Source organism: Melitaea cinxia, chromosome 23 (genome assembly GCF_905220565.1).
Source record: "Melitaea cinxia chromosome 23, ilMelCinx1.1, whole genome shotgun sequence".
Classification (NCBI taxonomy): Eukaryota; Metazoa; Arthropoda; class Insecta; order Lepidoptera; family Nymphalidae; genus Melitaea; species Melitaea cinxia.
This window is the reverse complement of record NC_059416.1, coordinates 2906350-2926944: the sequence shown is the minus strand read 5'-3', so window position 1 is coordinate 2926944 and position 20595 is coordinate 2906350. Positions and strand designations below refer to the sequence as shown.

At 32.9% G+C, this 20595-nt stretch overlaps 1 protein-coding gene across 1 annotated transcript in view; it reads left to right on the top strand.

Annotated features, from left to right (window-relative positions):
• LOC123664935 overlaps nucleotides 1-20595 on the top strand; it is a 36800-nt gene that overhangs the window by 11452 nt on the left and 4753 nt on the right. Inside the window, exons 6-13 of the mRNA XM_045599302.1 lie at nucleotides 8761-8919; nucleotides 9763-9893; nucleotides 10309-10379; nucleotides 11380-11464; nucleotides 12261-12323; nucleotides 16592-16668; nucleotides 17672-17731; nucleotides 20068-20143. Coding sequence (XP_045455258.1) covers nucleotides 8761-8919; nucleotides 9763-9893; nucleotides 10309-10379; nucleotides 11380-11464; nucleotides 12261-12323; nucleotides 16592-16668; nucleotides 17672-17731; nucleotides 20068-20143 — 722 coding nt within the window. The remainder of the gene's footprint in view (nucleotides 1-8760; nucleotides 8920-9762; nucleotides 9894-10308; nucleotides 10380-11379; nucleotides 11465-12260; nucleotides 12324-16591; nucleotides 16669-17671; nucleotides 17732-20067; nucleotides 20144-20595) is intronic.

Genomic DNA, 20595 nt, shown 5'->3' with positions numbered 1-20595 from the left:
TTATAACGATCATTAGTTAATTTTAAAATGATAAATTAATGGTCAAATGTGTTTTTAAGATTTTGACGCTGCAATAGCTTTACACGTGTAAACCAATGCATATTAATTCCTCGGTTATCTCGACGTGATAAGTGCATAGTTTGATGCTGGTAAAGCACAGTAATGGTAGTAGTCGGTGTGCGAGGGTTAGAACGAAATATCTAAAGTAAGAACTACTTTGATGATAGAACATTAAGGAAACGAGTATCACACTTTCTGAATAGTCTGCCAAAAGATATCTTTCAGGATACTAATAAAAGTATATATATTCTTTATTACACTTGAAAGAAACATACAAAAATATTAGTAGGCAGTTGGCAAGGGCGAACTTATATCGTATAAGTGCGAAAACAGAGAGACAAAACAAAAGAACCAAAGACAAAAATAAGATATCTTTTTAATAATATATACACTGTTAATATAATATATACAATTTAAATAAGTACATACATACATACTGCATAAATACAAACAGCCATACATACATACACCCATTACATGAGGACTGACATCAGACGCATCGCATCATTAGATCGCATTAACTGTTGTGTGTAAATACGTAGATATTAATAGTAAGTGTTAGAATTGAGCCTATTATATAAGTTTTAATAAATTCAATTTCAAATTTTAATGTTGTAATTAATTCTTTGTTTACCTAGGTAAAAAAACGTATACCAACCTTAACTACTTTAAAACTATAATCTTAATTAAGTCCATCAAACGGCTGCCAGAATACAAAAGTTGTTTGAATTGAAGTTCTTAAAAAATATTTAATTAATGACGGTGCTTATTACGTGTTACCTTTACTTGGTGTTTTCCAAAATTAGAAGTAAGAGTCCAGCTCTGATGTGTACAATTTGTACATTACATTTAAATATTATAATAAGTGTACATGTTGAACGCTTTATAGCGCACAAAGGAAAACCAAAGGTACTCTAATGATATAAGCTAGAGATGAAACAGATAGCAATTTAGCCGGATATAAGATACCGGATATTCGGCCAACCTTGTATCTGGATAGCCGGGTATTCGGCCGCCGAATATCCGACAGAGAAGGAGATACAGAAGGAGAGGCGAAAAGACAGAGTTAGCTCAGACAGGGACAGATTCAACGTGAAGGAAGAGACGCGATTTCACGTGAGCTTGATTTTTATCTCCAGTCAATGAAAATTGATCGCAACTTCGACCCTTATCCTTAGTGGGTATCTAATGCTAAACAATACCCGAATTTATGAAAGTATGCCAAAGTCTAGCTTTCAGCGCCTTGCAGCAGTGTGTACAGCGTTAGACTTTATTTTGAAATGAAATCGCTTGCTAGCTGCTTAATGTACAAAAGTTAGTTTCATTCATCGTAATTTGCCCTTAGTATGAGTATTAGGTAATTTGTTTTCTAAATTGTACAATTATATTGTGATTACTTATTGTATTTCGTAAGGGATGAATAAAGTAATTAATCACAATACAATACAAATACCCTTTATTGTACACTATCAGAGAAAAAATTTTCACCGTAAAAGAAAATATAGACATGTACAAAAGGCGGTCTTATCGCTAAAAGAGCGATCTCTTCCAGACAACCTCTAGCATGAAAAGAATAATCACCTAAAATAAATATTTTTTAAATCCAGTATTCGGCACCGGAGTCGGCACCAGTACCGGATAGTTACCGGATATAAGTTTCATCTCTAATCTAAACGACTACCAGGTGCTGTACAATTGTACTAACAATAAAAACCGAAATGACAATTTGTACACGAGTGTGATTACAGAACGAATGTAACATCTATTCAACAAAAATGTAGAGTATCTTTTATTAAAAAGTATCAAAAGTCTCAAATTACGTCTCAAACTGGAAGCTAAGGGGCCGCCACTTCCTGAAATTGCACAAACTCAAAAATGTTGTATGAAAACTAAATCTTTTACGCGTATTTTTAAGTCTGAACAATATTTCAAACCACATCAGGTTGTGTGGATGTGAAGAAAGCGATAAATTATTTTGTTATCTGTGTCTGGTGTTTGTAGCTGGCGTCGTCAGTGGAGAGATTCACATCTACATGGACGGAATGAATTTTCTATGCAAATAAAATAAATGGTAAACTGCTAAATAAAATAATGGTAATAGTAGTTTTTCGTTTTTGAATCTGAAAAATATTTCAAAACTCATCAGGTTGTCTGAGTGTAAGATAGTTACAGTAGTTTGACGGATACAAGTTAGAAGCCATAACATTGAATATACTTACCTCTTATTTTGCGGCAACTAAGCTTAAAAGCTTTTGTTCTTGACGCGTGTTAAAAGAAACAATATAAGAACAAAACAGTCACAAAACTAATTTTGAAGAGAAAGCGAAGTACCTTCTTTATGTGTATTAAAAAAACTTTTAGCTTAGTTTCCGCAAAATAATAGGTACAATAAATGTTCTCACTTGTATCCGTCAGCCTATTGTAACTATGTTTATTTGTTTTGATTTATTGTTCAGATTTAAAAACACGTGTAAAAGATGTAGTATTCATACTAGATTGTTTTTTTTTAGATTTTCTAGAATTTGAGACTTTTCACACTTGTTAATAAAAGATAACCTGTTCCATTTATAACTCAAAATGTCGCGTACAAAATATTTTTGATTTTTTATTACTTATTTAACAGAAAATCTGCGAAATTGCCGACGAAGCCGACACGTTTGTTCATAGACCTACGAACGGCAACAGCGCGTAGATAGGTTATCCCACGGAGCGAGTCGCGCGTGAGGTTCTGATTAGGCTAATTTCTTATACGAAATATTTTGTTTCACGCTTCGGCCTGAGTCGATGTTTATCTTTCGCACTTATGGGTTTTTTATACATCAATGCACTTATGACATAAATACAGTTTCACAGGCGCGCAAACGCTGGCGCTCCACTTTCGTTACAACTTGACGCCAAACGTCATAGCTATAGGTAATATAATAGACTATTGTATAGGTATAGTAGAATAGAAAGAATGTAATGTAAGGATAGTGTGTATTATAAAGAAATATAGATTTAAGTTTACCTATGTAATTTTCGTGGTAGTGCACTGCACCAGCGCTCTTTAGGATGAGCCGCCTCTGGTTAGATTATACACACATTTTCTGAATAATACTTAAAAATTTATAGATTTTAGTACTAACAAATACTGCCATATGAGTAAAGGTGTCCTAAAGTACACTAACAAAACTCTTTTTTCAACGTAAATGCAATAAATAAAAATCGATCACTGTTAAAGCCGGTATGAATGTACATTTTACATGCCCATAACTTTCAAACAAATGCACTAAATTGAAAATTTCTACTTTTTTTGTGTCCGTTATTGTCAGGAAAAGGTTTAAATAAAAAGTCAATATAAAACAAATGTAAAAAGCTATGCGAAAATCGCCGTGTCGGTCAGTTTAAAATAATGATTTTATTGTTTGACACACATTGAACCACGTTTTATTGTGATATCTAAGAAAAGTCAGTACGTTTATAAAAAAAAGTGTTCTGTTATTTCTGTCCGCTGCTGCAGGTACAAAATTTCATACGAAAACAAAATGATTACAAACACATGACGAATATTACTTCGAGACAATTGCTTCTTAACAAAGTCGTTAAGAGCCTGTGTCACTGATTGTAGATAACATTTATCCAGCACATAAGCTACGCTTAGACCTTAACAGCAGGAGGTATAATAGGTCATTAGGACCTGTTTCTCCTCAATTAATAAACTACAAATTATAGATCCATATTTACGAACAGAAATACCTCTTTAATGTAGCTCTTTTTAAGTAAACGAATAGGGAAGGCATCATGAATTACATATACCAAATAAGCATTATTAATATTGAATTATTACGTGATATTAAAAAAGCAAATCTTTCAACGAGGTTTTGTTAAGAATTTTTAGTCAGGGCCACACAAGCTGGGAGAATTATCACTAAATACAGTAACGTAGGTATCTCACAAACCTGTACGTGTATTAATGTACGATTTAGCCTGTGACATCCCTAGCTGCACATAGGCCACTAAGTCCGTTTAGGAAAATAGTTGGAGCCTTATCCACTAGCCTGCTCCACTGCAGGTTGGCGGATATATTCCCTTCTATGGGAAACCACACGACATGCATAATTACGCAAGAGTGGTCGTTAGTTAAATCTATGTAAATATGAATATGCTGTGTGCTTACGACATCAAAGAATATAGCCACCTCCTCTCTTCCCGTGGGTGTCGTAAGAGACGACTAAGGGATAACACAGTTCTACTACTACCTTGGAACTTAAAAAGCCGACCGATGTTGGGATAACCATCCAACTACTGGCTTTGAAATACACAGGCCGAAGACGGGCAGCAGCGTCTTCGGTGCAACAAAGCCAGCCCTGCGGTCGCCAACCCGCCTGCCCAGCGTGGTGGCTATGGGCAAAACATATGAGTTTACGCCATTTTTGGCCTATGCCCAGTAGTGAACTGCGAAAGGCTGCTGTGATGATGATGTGATGAAATATGAATAAAATTAATGATTTATTTAATCTCAACTTCAAATACCTGTCTCCAGAAATGCGTGGACCCATATCTCAAAAACGATTGAACTGATTTTTATAAAACATCAGCAATAGACAAATATACATACACTTACGACTACTTAATAATGCTCAACTATTATCCAACAATATCGCATACCTACAGTGTCAACTTCACAGCCGCTTTTTTAAGTCGGTTATAAATAAACACCAAATATGATATTATATATATTCTTATAATATCGACGCTTGTAAGGCAATCCTTACTAACCGACATAAATCCGTAAAATGAGTTATGTATACCATTCGAATCGTCATATTTTTCTGCGTCTTTTGGTCTATATCTCATAGCTCTACGATGAGTTTTGTTGTCGCTTAGATATCGCGTGATTTCGGTCAGATCTACATTTTGTGCTTACTAAACAACCAAATAAAAGCTATTTTAAGAATATCCAGCAGTTTACGATATTCTTAACCTTAGGAATATGAACTTAGTGTGGTTTTCATGTATTTAATTTTTCATTTATTTGTATTTACGTATTTTCACTTGTTAACCGACTTCCAAAAAAGGAGGAGGTTCTCAATTCGACTGTATTTTTTTTTAATGTATGTTACATCAGAACTTTTGACCGGGTAGACCGATTTCGACAAATTCTGTTTTAATCGAAAGGTGGTGTGTGCCAATTGGTCCCATTTAAATTTATTTGAGATCTAACAACTACTTTTCGAGTTATATCTAATAATGCGTTTTTACTTGACGCTTTTTTCGTCGACCTACGTTGTATTATACCGCATAACTTTCTACTGAATATACCGATTTTGATAATTCTTTTTTGTTGGAAAGGGGATATCCCTAGTTTGGTACCGTGATAAGGAAACCAGGACCTGATGATGGGATCCTAGAGAAATCGAGGGAAACTCTCGAAAATCCGTAATAACTTTTTACTGGGTGTACCGATTTTAATAATTTTTAATTTAGTCGAAAGCTGATGTTTATCATGTGGTCACATATAAATTTTATCGAGATCTGATAACTACTTTTTGAGTAATCTTTGATAACGCGTAGTTGCTTGACTATTTTTTCGTCGATCTACGTTGTATTACTTGTCGATGTAATTGAAGTCGGTTTTTTTTTCGTTTGCGAGCAAACACAATTATTATGAAATACACTTAGTACATTTTACCTACAGAACTCAGTTGTAATTTATGTGGTTTATATATTTTAACTTGTTAATATATTTTGTGACAGTGTCATTTATACAAGTTAACTTGAAATAAAGTGGAAATAGAGCTTAGATATTTTACTTGTACAACATATTTCTTTTTTATCCTCAGTTCCTTGTTATTATAGTAATTAAGAACAGCAATTTTAATAACTATGTCAAAAAAATTTACACTTATCATCATACCAACTATATTTGCTGTTCTTTTACAAGAATTTTATTTATTTAGTTTACTATTTTTAATAGTTTATTAAAAATTCATAACTACATTTACCAAAATATTTGAGTTATATTTTTTTTAATTAAGCGATTAAGATGATAGTGTAATTTATAATTGCGACTGTGATAATAATTTTCCAATAAAAAAAAAAGATCTCAGACTGAATACTATTGCATGATTAGTTTCATTAATTATTTTGTATGGTCGGCACTACGGCGCATATTTGTTTAATTTTCAATAAAGACGATTATTCAATAACAATTTATTTAATTTATTTTCGTGCATGATAAAATTACCTAGATATAGCTCTTAGTTAGGTTAGTCAGTTACGAAGTTACTTTTGGTGTAATTTTAATAACTAAGATAGAATTTCCATAATCAAAAAAATCATTAATAAATGCTCAGATAACTTTACTTGATTTATTTTAAACTATCAGATCTTTTTAGATCAATCTTTCCGTATCAAAATTCTAAACTAAGTAAGTTTACCTATTTTTGCATGTTACTGCACATATTACAGTAATTATTTAGATAAATTTACCTGTTTATCAAATCAGGTAAATTTTATCTAACCGACACAAACCGGTGTTTATAAAAGTGTCAGGTATCTTATTTTAACAATGTGGATAGCTATAAAAAATGACTTCTACGAGTGTAAACATCATTTTAATCAAACATTTAGGTAAATTTTTATGATTTTTTTTTAAATTTATATTTGTATTTTAAATCGCTCTCCTGTAAAGTTTACTGAATGTCGCTTAGTAAGGGTTGCCTTTCAAGCGTCGATATTAATACTAGTATAACTTTTTAGTTATTTAAAACTCTTAAGATTATTCATTGCATCAGCAATTAATTTTTTTTTCAAGTTAGTAACCCATGACGTGCCTAAAGAAATCAAAATCAAAAATTACTTTATATGATGTCTTTAAAAACACTTTTAAATCGTCATTTAACAGATTGAAATTATGCTAGTGGTTACCCAGTTGCCAAAATTTGACTATTAAAGTTCACGATTCGATTATTAAGCTTCTGTTGTCAATGACTATACCTACTTCTATAATAATAAACAAAAGATTATATATGCGTGTTTGTGTCAAATACCTACGTGGTCGTGTGTGTAAATTTTTTAATTTAATTTATTTTTATGCCAAATTAAAAAAAAATTAGCATTCTGTACTCCTTCTCTACATAAAATACAAGAGTGCGAAGTTTCAAACTCCTCCGCCCGCGCAGTTTTCGTATAAAGAAGTACAAAGTTTTTGCTTACATAGATTTTATTTCTCTCACTATTTGTAGATAAACGTGAAGCACCAAGTTGGTATGTTACCGCAGTTACGAAAATTCTTAAAAAAAGATTTGTAAAATGTCTTATAGGTATATAATTATATACCTTACCTTCGACAATGTGTAATCTTTTTTATAAAAGACCCTTTTTATATTATAGTCCTTTTTATATTTTATAGCTGTAGTATAGTATCTGATTGTATTTAAGTTTAACAAAAGTGCGTTGCAATAAATATTCCAATGAAACGCGTTTAGAAATTTTCTTCGTCTCTGATGATTGTGAGAAACTTGAAACATACTCAATCGCATTTTTTTAACATTGACGAAATCATTTCATAGCAAAAAAAAAGAAAAAAACATTGTTTATTATTTTATGTTATTATATCATTTGAATAGAAAAAAATATTTTACTAAATGTTATTTTTGGAACGAAGTTCCTTATGGGGCGTTGCGGAGGGGTACCCTTACTGGTATAAAACGTCCGTAAAGTAAAAAAACTTAAGATTTTTATGTATAGTCTGTGTATGATAGCTATACAGTGTCTAATGTATAGTCTACGTGATGACTGTTATTATTATTGCAGTTTGCTATTATTATTATTTTTATAAATAAAAGTAAATAATATAAAGTTTTTAAGATAATTTTGTAGGGTAGTTTATTTTGATTTTTATCGATACAAAAATCATATTAAATAAAATAATAAAAAATAAAACAAAAACCCGCCTGCGTGAAGAACAACTAATATAAAATCAACTGAAAAGGCTGTAACAAGATAAAAATTAAATAATTACACAAAGCTAGCGAAATAAATCGAAACAATATCAAACATTATGTACTGTACACTTAAAAATATCAATACGGTAGGCCTTCGAAATTTTATGCATCATCGTACATAACATGCAGTCGGAGACATGCTCAAAGAGAGAATGATTTGAAATATCCTTCAATTTCATGCCAATCTGTCCGTCTATTTTTTTTATACTTACGATAAGTAATCACCAACATATCATATACTCAAACCTTCTTCGAAACACGCTGCATCTTATGATATAAGTATTATTCCAATCGGTTCAGTAGTTTTCGCAGTACAACCGAACAAAAAAATCGGCTCTCCATTTATTTGTGTAGATTAGTTAATACGCAGAAGCAGTGATGACTGGATAATAATATTAAACGACATCAAAAATAGGAGGAGGGTCTCAATACAGCTGTATTTTATGTGATACCTCATACATTTTTACTCGATATACCGATTTTGATGATGCCTTTTTTGTTCGAAAGCTGGCGCTTGTCGTCTATTTAAATTTGATCGAGGTGTGACGAGTACCTACCTACTTTTTGAGTTATCGCTAACAATGCGTGTTAAATGTTGTATTACTTGTCGACGTAAACTGAAGTTAGATTATTCCTTTGCGAGCAAACACAATTATTGCATACCATCGCTCTATATATTCTCTCCAGTAATGGTTTCATATATTTTTTCTAGAACCCCAAACTGAGAAGCAGTGGTGGGAGACAATGGAAGGTGACAGCCGACCGTTCATAATGTTCGGCGATATGGCGGATTTCAAGCCACCTCAACGAAGAGAAGTGCTAAAAGCTGTTAAAGCTGCTAAAACAGCGCCGAGGAAGTGGAAAGAATACGGTATGATGATTTGAAAATTAATATTAATGAACCTTTAATTAGCATTTCAAAGTTATCATGTAACTCTTATTGATTGTCTATTACTGGAATCATTATCATCAGCGACTAGCGAGTCATACGATGGACTCGCTACAGACCAGCGCCGCAGCTAATAAGCTGAGGTAACATGCTGAGTGAGACCCATTTTTGAGCGCTATAGAAATCGAATTCATATATTCATTGTTTTGCTCACTTTTAACGTTATTTTAGTTTTATGACGAGTATGCTATTTTATGTCTACTGTCTAACGCCGAGTTGCACGAAAAGAAATTAAAATTTAAGTAGTGATTAAACTAATTTAATCGCAAGAATTGTATGAATTAGTAATTGTTTCGTGCAACTCGGCGTAAGTGAAAGAAATAATATGACTAAATTGAACGATACAATATCACATTCTCTCAGAAATCTGTAGTAAGTACTACAACTGTAAAGTTAGTAAGATAAGTCAGAGTCGTCCCTCTTACCCTCTTTTAGTTTCCTCATTCTTTAAGTATAGTGAGTATTAGCACACATAATCAATTTAATCATAAATCGCTTGATCAAAGTAGCATTTAAAGGCATCGTGATTTTATAAATTATAAATTAATCCCAGAAAAATTTAATATAATTAATGTTAAGCTTAATTCTACAGAGAATGATCGGCAGTAACCCCAGCACTTACTCTTTTCTAAAATCAGTCAATCATTAAAGTCAATGATTACTTTTCTAGAAATACAGTGATACTAAACGACATACATAACATTGTAAAGTACGGGGAGAGTTACACGCTTAAAAAGTAATTCTAATATGTCTTCTTTTCAACAGTTTTTAACGACATGCACCTGAAATCCCACTGTCCCCACGCTGACGTGATAAAACACGAATACTTGAAACAAATGCCGGCTCCCGCTAAATGGGAGTGCACACAGACTGATCGACAGACGTTTTCGAGAGCGGTGAGTAATTAGTTTATTTATTATTTTAGTCACCTGTAGTCATATTATGTACATTACGTAACTTATGTAAGCAAAAGAGTTTAAAATACGAAATGACAATTTGCAACATGAGCGCAATTTTCTATCAACGATGAGTTTTGAAAAATCGTTCCCTGCATGACGTGATAAAACTACTTCGTTCATTTCATATCTAAATAAATCGATATGAGGGGAAACGCTTTCATTAAGACATCTGTAAATTTGCCGTATAATCTCGAACGAACTAATATAACTAATTCGTGTAATCTCTTATGTGACTTTTGGCCTCTGCTCTTTTGATTATCTATTCTCTTTTGGCATCAAAAGAATGAATATAATTGGTTTAGTTCTATATATAATGTGGTAATCTATACATAACATGGTAATTTATTATCAGTCTGACACTAGTCGACGCATGACTACCGCCTCCGTCGACATCAGGAATATGGGATCCATCTTAAAGATGATGTTAGTATTAAAAATTATTATAACTATTTTAAACTGCAACTTTTTGTTTGTGAAACGTTTTTTTAGATCAATGACATTTTATTACTTACCCATTTCAAATTTTAATTTGAAGATTTTCGACTTGCGAACGTCTCAGTGTATCATTACAGCCTATACAGTCCACTGCTGGACATAGTTCACAAGTTTACGCCAAAAATAACGTGAACTCATGTGTTTTGCCCATAGTCACCACGCTGGGCAGGCGGGTTGGTGACCGCAGGGCTGGCTTTGTCGCACCGAAGACGCTGCTGCCCGTCTTCGGCCTGTGTATTTCAAAGCCGGTAGTTGGATGGTTATCCCGCCACCGGTCGGCTTTTTAAGTTCCAAGGTGGTAGTGGAACTGTGTTATCCCTTAGTCGCCTCTTACGACACCCACGGGAAAAGAGGAGGTGGCTATATTCTTTACTACCGTAGCCACACAGTGTATAGATACAGTCAAACACGTAGTAGTTAGTGAGGCAGCGTAGCAGATTATGCTGAAATTCGTCTTTATTGAGTAAATGCATTGACCCCTTAGCGGTATTTTCTGTTTTGATTAATAAATATCAAATTATGAGCCAAATATCGTATTCAAGACCTAGTGAAAGAGCGCTAGTCATCTTTCACTGAGGTAGGCCACAGCAGGAATTTCCTGCTCAAAATATAGAGCAGCCCGACTGGGGCCTACCTACCTAGTACCTAGACCTTACAGAAGATCACAGCTAAATAATACTGTTTTCAAGCAGTATTGTGTTCCTGTTGGTGAGTAAGGTGACCAGAGCTCCTGGGGGGGGGGGGATTGGGGATTGGGTCGGCAACGCGCTTGCGATGCTTCTGGTGTTGCATGCGTCTATAAGCTACGGTAATCGCTTAACAACAGGTGAGCCGTACGCTTGTTTGCCGACCTAGTGACATAAAAAAAAATCTTGTTATCCAGCATACGCGATTAGGTATATAATGATTATATTTATATTACCGTTAGTAGTTCGAACGGACCATCACATACTCCAAAGGCCACATTGCTCGGGGCGAGAGATTCCATGGAAATAGCGTCTACTACGAAATTGGTATATCTAAATTTGTTTTTTAATACTTTTAAAAGCTAACTACATTGTCGTATATAAGTTTTCTTATATACTACTTGGGTGGTAATCAAGCGTATGGTACCTGATGGTAAGCGGTTACTATAGCATATGAAAGCCTACGAAACAAGGAGGATGAAAAGCGTCTTGTCGAGCCAAATAATATACTTATATTTTATATCGAAATATCTTATTTGACAATTTTGAAACCGATTGGTAAAACAAAGTGCATAATAAATGTGTCTGTCATGTCCTATGGCGGTGCTTTACGTATTAACAAACACCAGTAACAATTATTATATTGTAACTTTCTTGTTTATTTACAAACATTTACTACACATATTTAATATCACGTGTAAGCCATTAAATTATTATGACATGACACAATTATTTTGTGTCATAATAGTATTTTATTAATAACGACAAGCTTATAACTTATTTTGAAGCTATTAATATATCACTGATGTATTTTGCGTTACTTTAGATATATTTTGTATGTGATTTACAATAATTACTGATAAGTACGATAAAAAACATTATAAATTTGTACAAACGTGAACACGGACAGATCGCAGGTTCGATCTCCGCTCTTGAGGAACTTAAATACAGGCTATATAAATATATTTGTGTTTTAAGCAGTTTTAAGATAATGTATTGTTTTGACACAGAATATACTTCAGTTTTTTCCCTTTAGTTACTGGATGTAATGAGATAAAAAGGCTTTTAAATTAATATATTAATAACATTAGTTTTGAACTTAAGGTTTAATTATTCCGTACAGCGAGAAAAGCACAGACAGACGATCGAGCACGGCAAGGTCGTGCTGAACATCGGAAACAAAGTTGTAAGTTTAAAACTATATTTTTATTAATAACACATAATACTAATATTATAAATCTGAAGAGTTTGTTTTTTTTTTTTTTTTTTTTTCCGCGCGCTAATCTTTGGATGTTTCGAATTTAAAAATTAATTTTATTTTTGATAGTTCATTTACTGAGGAAAGGTTATAGGGCTACAACTCTCTTATATACATAATCTTTATATATATAAATTAAGTGTCACGTTGTTTGTCCGCGGCGGACTCCTAAACTACTTACTTAACCGATTTTAATCAAATTTGCTCACCGTGTGCATTTTGATCCAACTTGAAAGATAGGCTATATTTTATTATATTCAAAAAAAAATAAGGCGGTACGAAGTTCGCCAGGTCGGCTAGTAGGCTATATAAATAATATTTTGGTACGTTTTTTCTCAAATTAACGCGGGTGAATCTGCAGGGCATAGCAATTTAAACGCATAATAGCTAATAATCTATAATATAAAAATGAGTCGCTGAATGTGTTGCTAAGCGCAAAACTCGAGAACGATTGGACCGATTTCACTAATTCTTTTTTTAAATTATTCCTTGAAGTACGAGGATGGTTCTTACGGAGAGAAAAATTCTAAAAAAAAAAAATAATAAAATTAAAGAATCGACTGTTAGGCGATACGAAGTTCGCCGGGTCAGCTAGTCTATAATATAAAAATGAGTCGCTGAATGTGTTGCTAAGCGCAAAACTCGAGAACGGTTGGACCGATTTCGCTAATTCTTTTTTTAAAATATTCCTTGAAGTACGAGGATGGTTCTTACAGAGAGAAAAATTCTAAAAAAAAAAATTTAAAATTTCCTGAAAAAGTCTAAAAACAACACTTTTCTATACTCCCATACAAAAGATTTGTGATAATACTTAAAAGTCAATTTGAACTTTAATACCATACAATATAGTTTGTGTTAGGTGATACGAAGTTCGCCGGGTCAGCTAGTTCTTAATATATCAATCTTTTTTTATTCGTAATCATATACAAATCTTTGTGATTTTTTTAGTTATTTATTTATATATATTATAAACAAAGTGCGTTCTTATTTGTATTTCTGTTGTACTGTAATTAACGTTTTTATTTTTTTGTTTATTTTGTATATATATTTAAAATTATTTTTTCCAATATTACTCCAACGACTTGGATGAAATACGTAATGTAATTTATGTAGTCTAGATCTGTCGCCTAGGTCTAGGTCTCTTACCTAAACACCGACAGTTTACGGGTTCGATTACCGGTCGGGATAGATATTTGTATTTGTAAGATTACATAGATAAACGAGACATAGATAATAAGATTACATAGATGATAAAGATGTGTGGAATTAGTGATACTCTGAGGCCTGGGGATTTTTAAGTACATAGTAAAGCAGCGACAGTATTCTAGTATTCTAGTATTCCTGCGAAAACGGATTAGCAACCATTTGAGGTTTTTACGAAAATCGGATATGTGATCGTATTTTCGCAAAGAAAATACGAATCTAATAGCTAATTGGAGCCTCTCAAGTTTTGTTAGTTGTTGCTCAGTAAGATCAGCCGGCCTAGCATGCATACAACGAGATATCTCTTGACGAGAGAGAGAGATAATGTCTACATCGAGTATTTTCTCGATTACCCTAACATGCGCACTACGAGAGACAAAATTCTCTTCCGAAGACTTCGCCTTGTCGAGTAGAGAAACATTATCAACCATAATCCCAACTGAATATCATTCTTATATCTTATGTCGTAAAGTTGAATTTACAAGGTTATTGACCAATTTCAAACGAGTGACACATGTTTTATTTAACAATGTTCTCGGCCTTTTGGCTAAGATAAAAAGTGTATATCTAATTTAAAAAATCTAAAGGAAAATAAAACGGCGTAAGTAAATGAATTTAATTATATATGTAAAACAATATGCTCGTGTTGTGCTTTATATCTTGTCGCACATTAGATAATTGTAATTCTATCACGCATTGTTTTTTTTTTTTTTAATTTTTAAAATTTTTTGAATTTTTGAATTTTTTTTTTTTTGATAATTGATTTTACTTTTATTCTATTTAATTTTATTTTTACTTATTGATTTTTTTAATATAATTTTGTTTTGTTTTTTATTCTGAATGTTGTCTTGTCTTGTTGTACTAACCCAATATGGACTTATACTTTGGTCTGAAATAAAGTATTATTATTATTATTATTATTTAGAATAAGAAGCAACAGGGCGCAAATACGTTTTTTGTGTCATTATATGGCACACTTCACTCGACTTTTCGCATTTCCCGCTCTTCGTATACCGAAATTATATAATTATAATAGGGAAACGCCATGGTATACAAAAAATAGGCACCCGGTTTTATTTATTTTTTATTTATCGTCTTTCTCGTCGATAATATTGAAGACGAGAAGTTTCTCTTCCTAAAACGACAAAATTCGACAAAATTACGATGTCATGTTAGCTTCCGTAGAGATAAATATCACAGATCACTAAAATTTAATGATTATCTCTTCTTGACGTAACGAGAAGAGTATCGCGTGCACGCATGTTAGCTACTGTAGACATAGAGAGATAATACGAGAAAAGGGGTAGACAAAATTTTGTCGTGGCGCGCATGCTAGGCCTGCAGGATAGCATGCGTCTGCATAGTCGAAATAAGAAAGGAAAAGAGATTCCGCGAGTGCAATTTTGGCAGAAGTAGGTAGTAGGTATGTATTGTAAGCGTCTTAACAAATGCTGAGTTGAAAACGTTTTTTTACTTACTTCTTTAATCTGCGTTGTCCAGGTCATATTCTCGTCCACATGCATATTATTGTAAACGTTTGCCTTCAAGTTTTTAACGCACAATAACATCAACAAATAGATAAAAAAAGCTGTAAGCCTTTGTCTCAAGTAGTTTACATTCATAAGACAAATACTTCGGACTTTGTTTACATAAAGAGATCAAAGCGTTGTGATTTATGAGTTCCAGTGAAAGTTTTAAAACAATGTGCACTGCTAATTTTTTTATACATTTAGCAATATACAGGTAAAAAATGTATTGTCCTCTTGGTGGTAAGTGGTAACGCCACCTAGGTATACTCGCTCCACTTAAGCTGCGTTACCACGTAAATTAAAAAATCCACAAAAATAAAAATAATAAAAAGCACAAAAAAAGCTGACAAAAATATAGATCATAATCAATCACTGTCCTGTATAGATTTATCAATGAAGTAATTAAATTAACAAATCACCAGTCCACCACTATACTTGTATAAAAAATGTAAGTTTGCTGTCGATAAATTTTAAATATTTGTAGATTCATATATTTCTTAAATAATCTCATAACAGAACACACAAAAGATGTAAAGTAACTCAGAGACCTGTGATTCTGTTCCAAGTAACTTTAATTCAAACATAATAACTTTTTATTTTAGGACGTATGACGTATTATGAAACTTTCAATTTCTTTGTCTAACACTTGATGGTTTAATAGCAACAGTTACACGGGACATTCTCAGAAATATTGTGGCGTACGAGTATCTACGACAAAAATCATGAATAAACTTTAAGGAGAGATTAATTTTAAGCAACTCTTTGTTGCAGTCGTGAGTTAGTGTGAAGACAAGAATTTCTAATTATCATTGAATGTTTTTTTTTTAAATATAAACAATAAAAGTTGAAAGCATCAATAGAGAGACAAACAAACAAACAAAGGCTGAGTCATCCGTAAGAAAACTATTATTACGTACTTACTAAGAATTTTGCTTGATTACTGAGTATTGTGTTTAAAGCATTTACAAGAACATAATATAATGAAATGTTTAAACATTATTTAATATTTCAGAGATATTTCCATAATAAATCTTCGATTTTTATAAATATTTATAATTATGTAACAACAGTATGTAACAACAGCCTCGTAGCTACTACACATGAGGAAAACGTATGATTGTGTGCAACTCATATATCATCTTATACCTTTATAAAGTTCTATTATTTCCAAGGAGTTTTACGTCGGTAAAAATATTATACGGTGGCTTATTTTTTTTGACGTTTTCTTGTCTGGCATTTTTCAATTTTTGTAACGGATTTAAAAAAATGGGGGAGGTTTCCAATTCGAGTCATAACTTTTTACAAGTGATTCTTTTTGCATGTGGTAAAAATATTATAGGTATATATCTGACATTTTTAAATTTTTGTAATGGAGTTAAAATAGGAGACTTTTAATCCGACTTTCATAAATATTACTGAGTGATTCTTTCCGAGTGTTTTGATAATTCTTTTATTTCATTATAGGACTCTCTATTCAATGAAGTGTATTCAGAAGTAGAAGCAAATCGAGAAGAGATAGAAGAAGCTGAACCAGGCCCGAAGTAGAGTATCTCACTCTAAGTATCTGCATAAAGATACACGTTTTCTTTTATACAGCTAGGTCCACAAACAAGCGTACGGCTCACCTGATGGTAAGCGATTACCGTAGCTTATAGACGCCTGTAACACCAGAAGCAATACAAGCGCGTTGCCGACCTTACCCCCGTTTCCCCCCAGCAGCTCTGGTCACCTTACTCACCACAGCAACACAACAAAACAATACGATACAATACAAATATGCTTTATTGTACAACCAAAAACAATACATGTAACATAAAAGAAAAAGAAACAAGCACGAAATAATAATAATAATATCTAATAACAAAAAAAGAAATGTACAAAAGGCAGGCTTATCGCTGAAGAGCAATCTCTTCCAGACAAACCTTTAGAAAAAGGACATGAATAAGAATAAAGCGGCATAGAGGTGTACTTTAAAATAATATTTGTAAACACATATAACTATACATACACTTAAATAGATATAACACTGCTTGAGAACAGTACTATTCAGCTGTGGTTTTCTATTCTATCTAAGTATCTGCTGAAAGATACATTGGAGTTGTTTTAAATAGGATTTCACAAACGTCATTATAAATTAATTACAATTCTTATTTTGTAATTAAATTTACATTTTGATAAAAATGTTGAACAAAGTTTTATAATGCTACAAGAGTTTTCCGTCTTATCGTGCATTAAAGGTTTTGGTTGGGCCTAAAAGTACATTTTTGTAAACGAATTATATCTTTAAATCAAGACTTTGATTGTTATATTAACGAATTTAAAATATATATATATATAAAATATATATTTAAAAAAATATATATATATATTTAAAATATACATATATATATATATATATGTTCAACATTACTTGAAAGCAGCATTGTTTGTCAATAATATTCGTAAGGTTAAGCAACTTTACCAATAACTCAAGATGTTAAGCTTATTTCAAGCTTTATCCTTTAGTGGCCTATCTATAAGGTATTAATTTTCGTTTTTGTACAGAGAAACCAAGTCTAGAATGGAAGATGAAGAAGTCGGCGACGAATCGTTTTCAGCTCTAGGGTTAAGTATTAAACGATTATTTTATTGATCTCATAGAAATGTCGGTTTCAAAAGTAGCCTGTATATAATTTTGTCCAGCTTTTATGTGCCAATTTGCATCCGCATTAACTTTCTTATATACAGGAAAAGTCGACCTAGATCCGTTAAGGGCGTGTAGTACACACCATTTCTGAATGATTTCACTGTGGAACCCCCCATCCTCAACTTAACCGTTTTCGAGATATTCGAGGTTTAATTTTTTTTATGAAAATGCCCAATTTTTCGGCTATTGAATTGAATATTTTGAATTTTTTGACTTTTATGATTATTTTTTTGGTTTTTTACATGAAGAATGAGATGCTTAATGACCTCAATGACTAAAATTGCACGTAAGTTAACTAAATACGTCGTTATAGACGATCGAAACTTAAGAAAATAAGTACAAATTATAAAAAAATATTTTTCTTTTCTAGATATCTCAAAAAATTATTACGGCACTTGCTCTGCAGGTGTGCCTAAAAATATCTGCATTTTATCAGCTATCCAACGAGGTATAACAACCTAGGGTTGTATTTAAACTCATAGAATAAAACATAGTTGAAAAGTTTCAGGTAGTAGGTCTAACGGGTCCCTCGCCTATTGTCCTTCAAGTTAATCCGGTGCGTGTGAGCGAGACAACTTAAGATTTATGCAGGTGAGAGTGAGAAAAATAATGTGCAAAAACAAGATCTGAATGGTGAAACTTATGAAAATTTCTTAAGAGGTGGCTTAGGTGACCTACTAGATGATCTCCCATTACAATTACTGCGGGACATGTGGTTCCAACATGATGGCTGCCCTGCTCATTTCAGAAGAAGCGTTAGGGAATGGTTGAACACTAACTATCCTAACAAATGGATTGGACGAGGTGGGCCTTTACCCTGGCCAGCCAGATGTCCCGACCTGACCCCCATGGATTTTTATGTATGGGGGCACATGAAGAGCCTCGTTTACAGTGAGCCCAACACCATATTGTCAGTGGAAGTTCTCAAAGAAAGGATAATTAATGCTGTTAACGACATAAGAAGAACATTAACCACTGGTGTAGTGAAAAGTGGACTACGTGAAAGAATGAGAAAATGTGTGCGAAATAGAGGTGGACACGTAGAACATGAACTTCAAAAACATTAGGTGAATAAATGTTATTTTGAACTGATTTATTGTTTTATTTAGCTTACTACAATCACCGACGATCTGTAATGATGATGATGCTGAACTTAAGTCAAATTAATTAGATTAAATAAGCGCTATTTATTCTGACTGCCATGTAGCCTTAGAAACTAAGTTTCACCTTTGAGGTTAATAAATACCCTAGAGTGTTATACCTCGTTGGATAGCTGATAAAATGTAGATATTCTTAAGCACTTCTGCAGAGCAAGTGCCATAATAATTTTTTGAGATATCTAGAAAAGAAAAATATTTTTTTATAATTTGTACTTATTTTCTTAAGTTTCGATCGCCTACAACGACCTATTTAGTTAACTTACGTACAATTTTAGTCATTGAGGTCATTAAGCATCTCATTCTTCATGTAAAAAACCAAAAAAATAATCATAAGAGTCAAAAAAATTCAAAATATTCAATTCAAAAGCCGAAAAATTGGGCATTTGCATAAAAAAAATTAAAACTCGAATATCTCGAAAACGGTTAAGTTGAGGATGGGGGGTTCCACAGTGAAATCATTCAGAAATGGTGTGTACTACACGCCCTTAACGGATCTAGGTCGACTTTTCCTGTAACCCTGTATAATAGTAGTGGGGTCTTACAACTTTACGATAACATATAAAATTTTAAATTATTATATTATTACGCTTCAGCTTGTAATATCCCACTACTGGGCATAGGCCTCTTTCCCCATGTAGGAGAAGGATCAGAGCTTAATCCACCACGCTGCTCCAATGCGGGTTGGTGGATATATTATTATTATTATATTTATATTGTTATTTTCATTGCTAAAATTATTTAAAACGGGAAATTTAACATGTTTTTTTTTCGGAGCGCGATATTTCGTCATTATCTACGAATGTCTTGTTCACAAGACTGTCTCGTTTTAAATAATTTTAGTAACATATAAATACTTCAAATATCTCAGGTTATTGAAAGATATTAAATTATTAGCGAAACTGGTGAAACTGGTACGTAGCGACAATTTTTTTTTCCGCGAAATCATCGATTTTTCTCATTTCGTTTTGTACACTTGTCCTAACAATAAAAAAACAAATGGAATTATCCGAATTGGCGCATTCGTTCAGTAGTCACGTGATTTCAATTCATTTTTATTGACATAGATTATTGTAGCCTTTTTTTCTCAAAAACAGAAGCACACACAACGACAGCTTGCAAATAATTCCGTCGCACATTCCGGATCAAGATCACAAGATTAATTACGAAAAGGTAATAAATTTTCCTTGAGTATCTTGAAATAATTAATCGATAAATTCAATCATATCGCGTCCCACCGCTGGACAAAGACCTCCTTCTCCATATAGTTGAAGGCTCGGAGCTTAATCCACTACGCTGCTGCACTGCGGGTTGGCGGTTATAAGAGTATGAGTAGCGATCGCTATCATGTGTTTATGATAACAACCGGGACCAACGGCTTAACGTGCTCTACGAGGCATAGTTGGGAGATACACCCAGGCCAGACAAGAAAACCTGCCTTGAGAGGGAATCGAACCCACGACCGCTGGTGTTTTGTTGACTACTCATACCAGTGTACAAGAACGGTTGTTAAAACATATTGTATGTTAATTATTACTAGAATAACAATCATCGACAAGTTTATTAAACACTAGATTTTACCCGCGGCTTCGCTCGCATTGGTTTTTTTCAAATAAAAAGTAGCC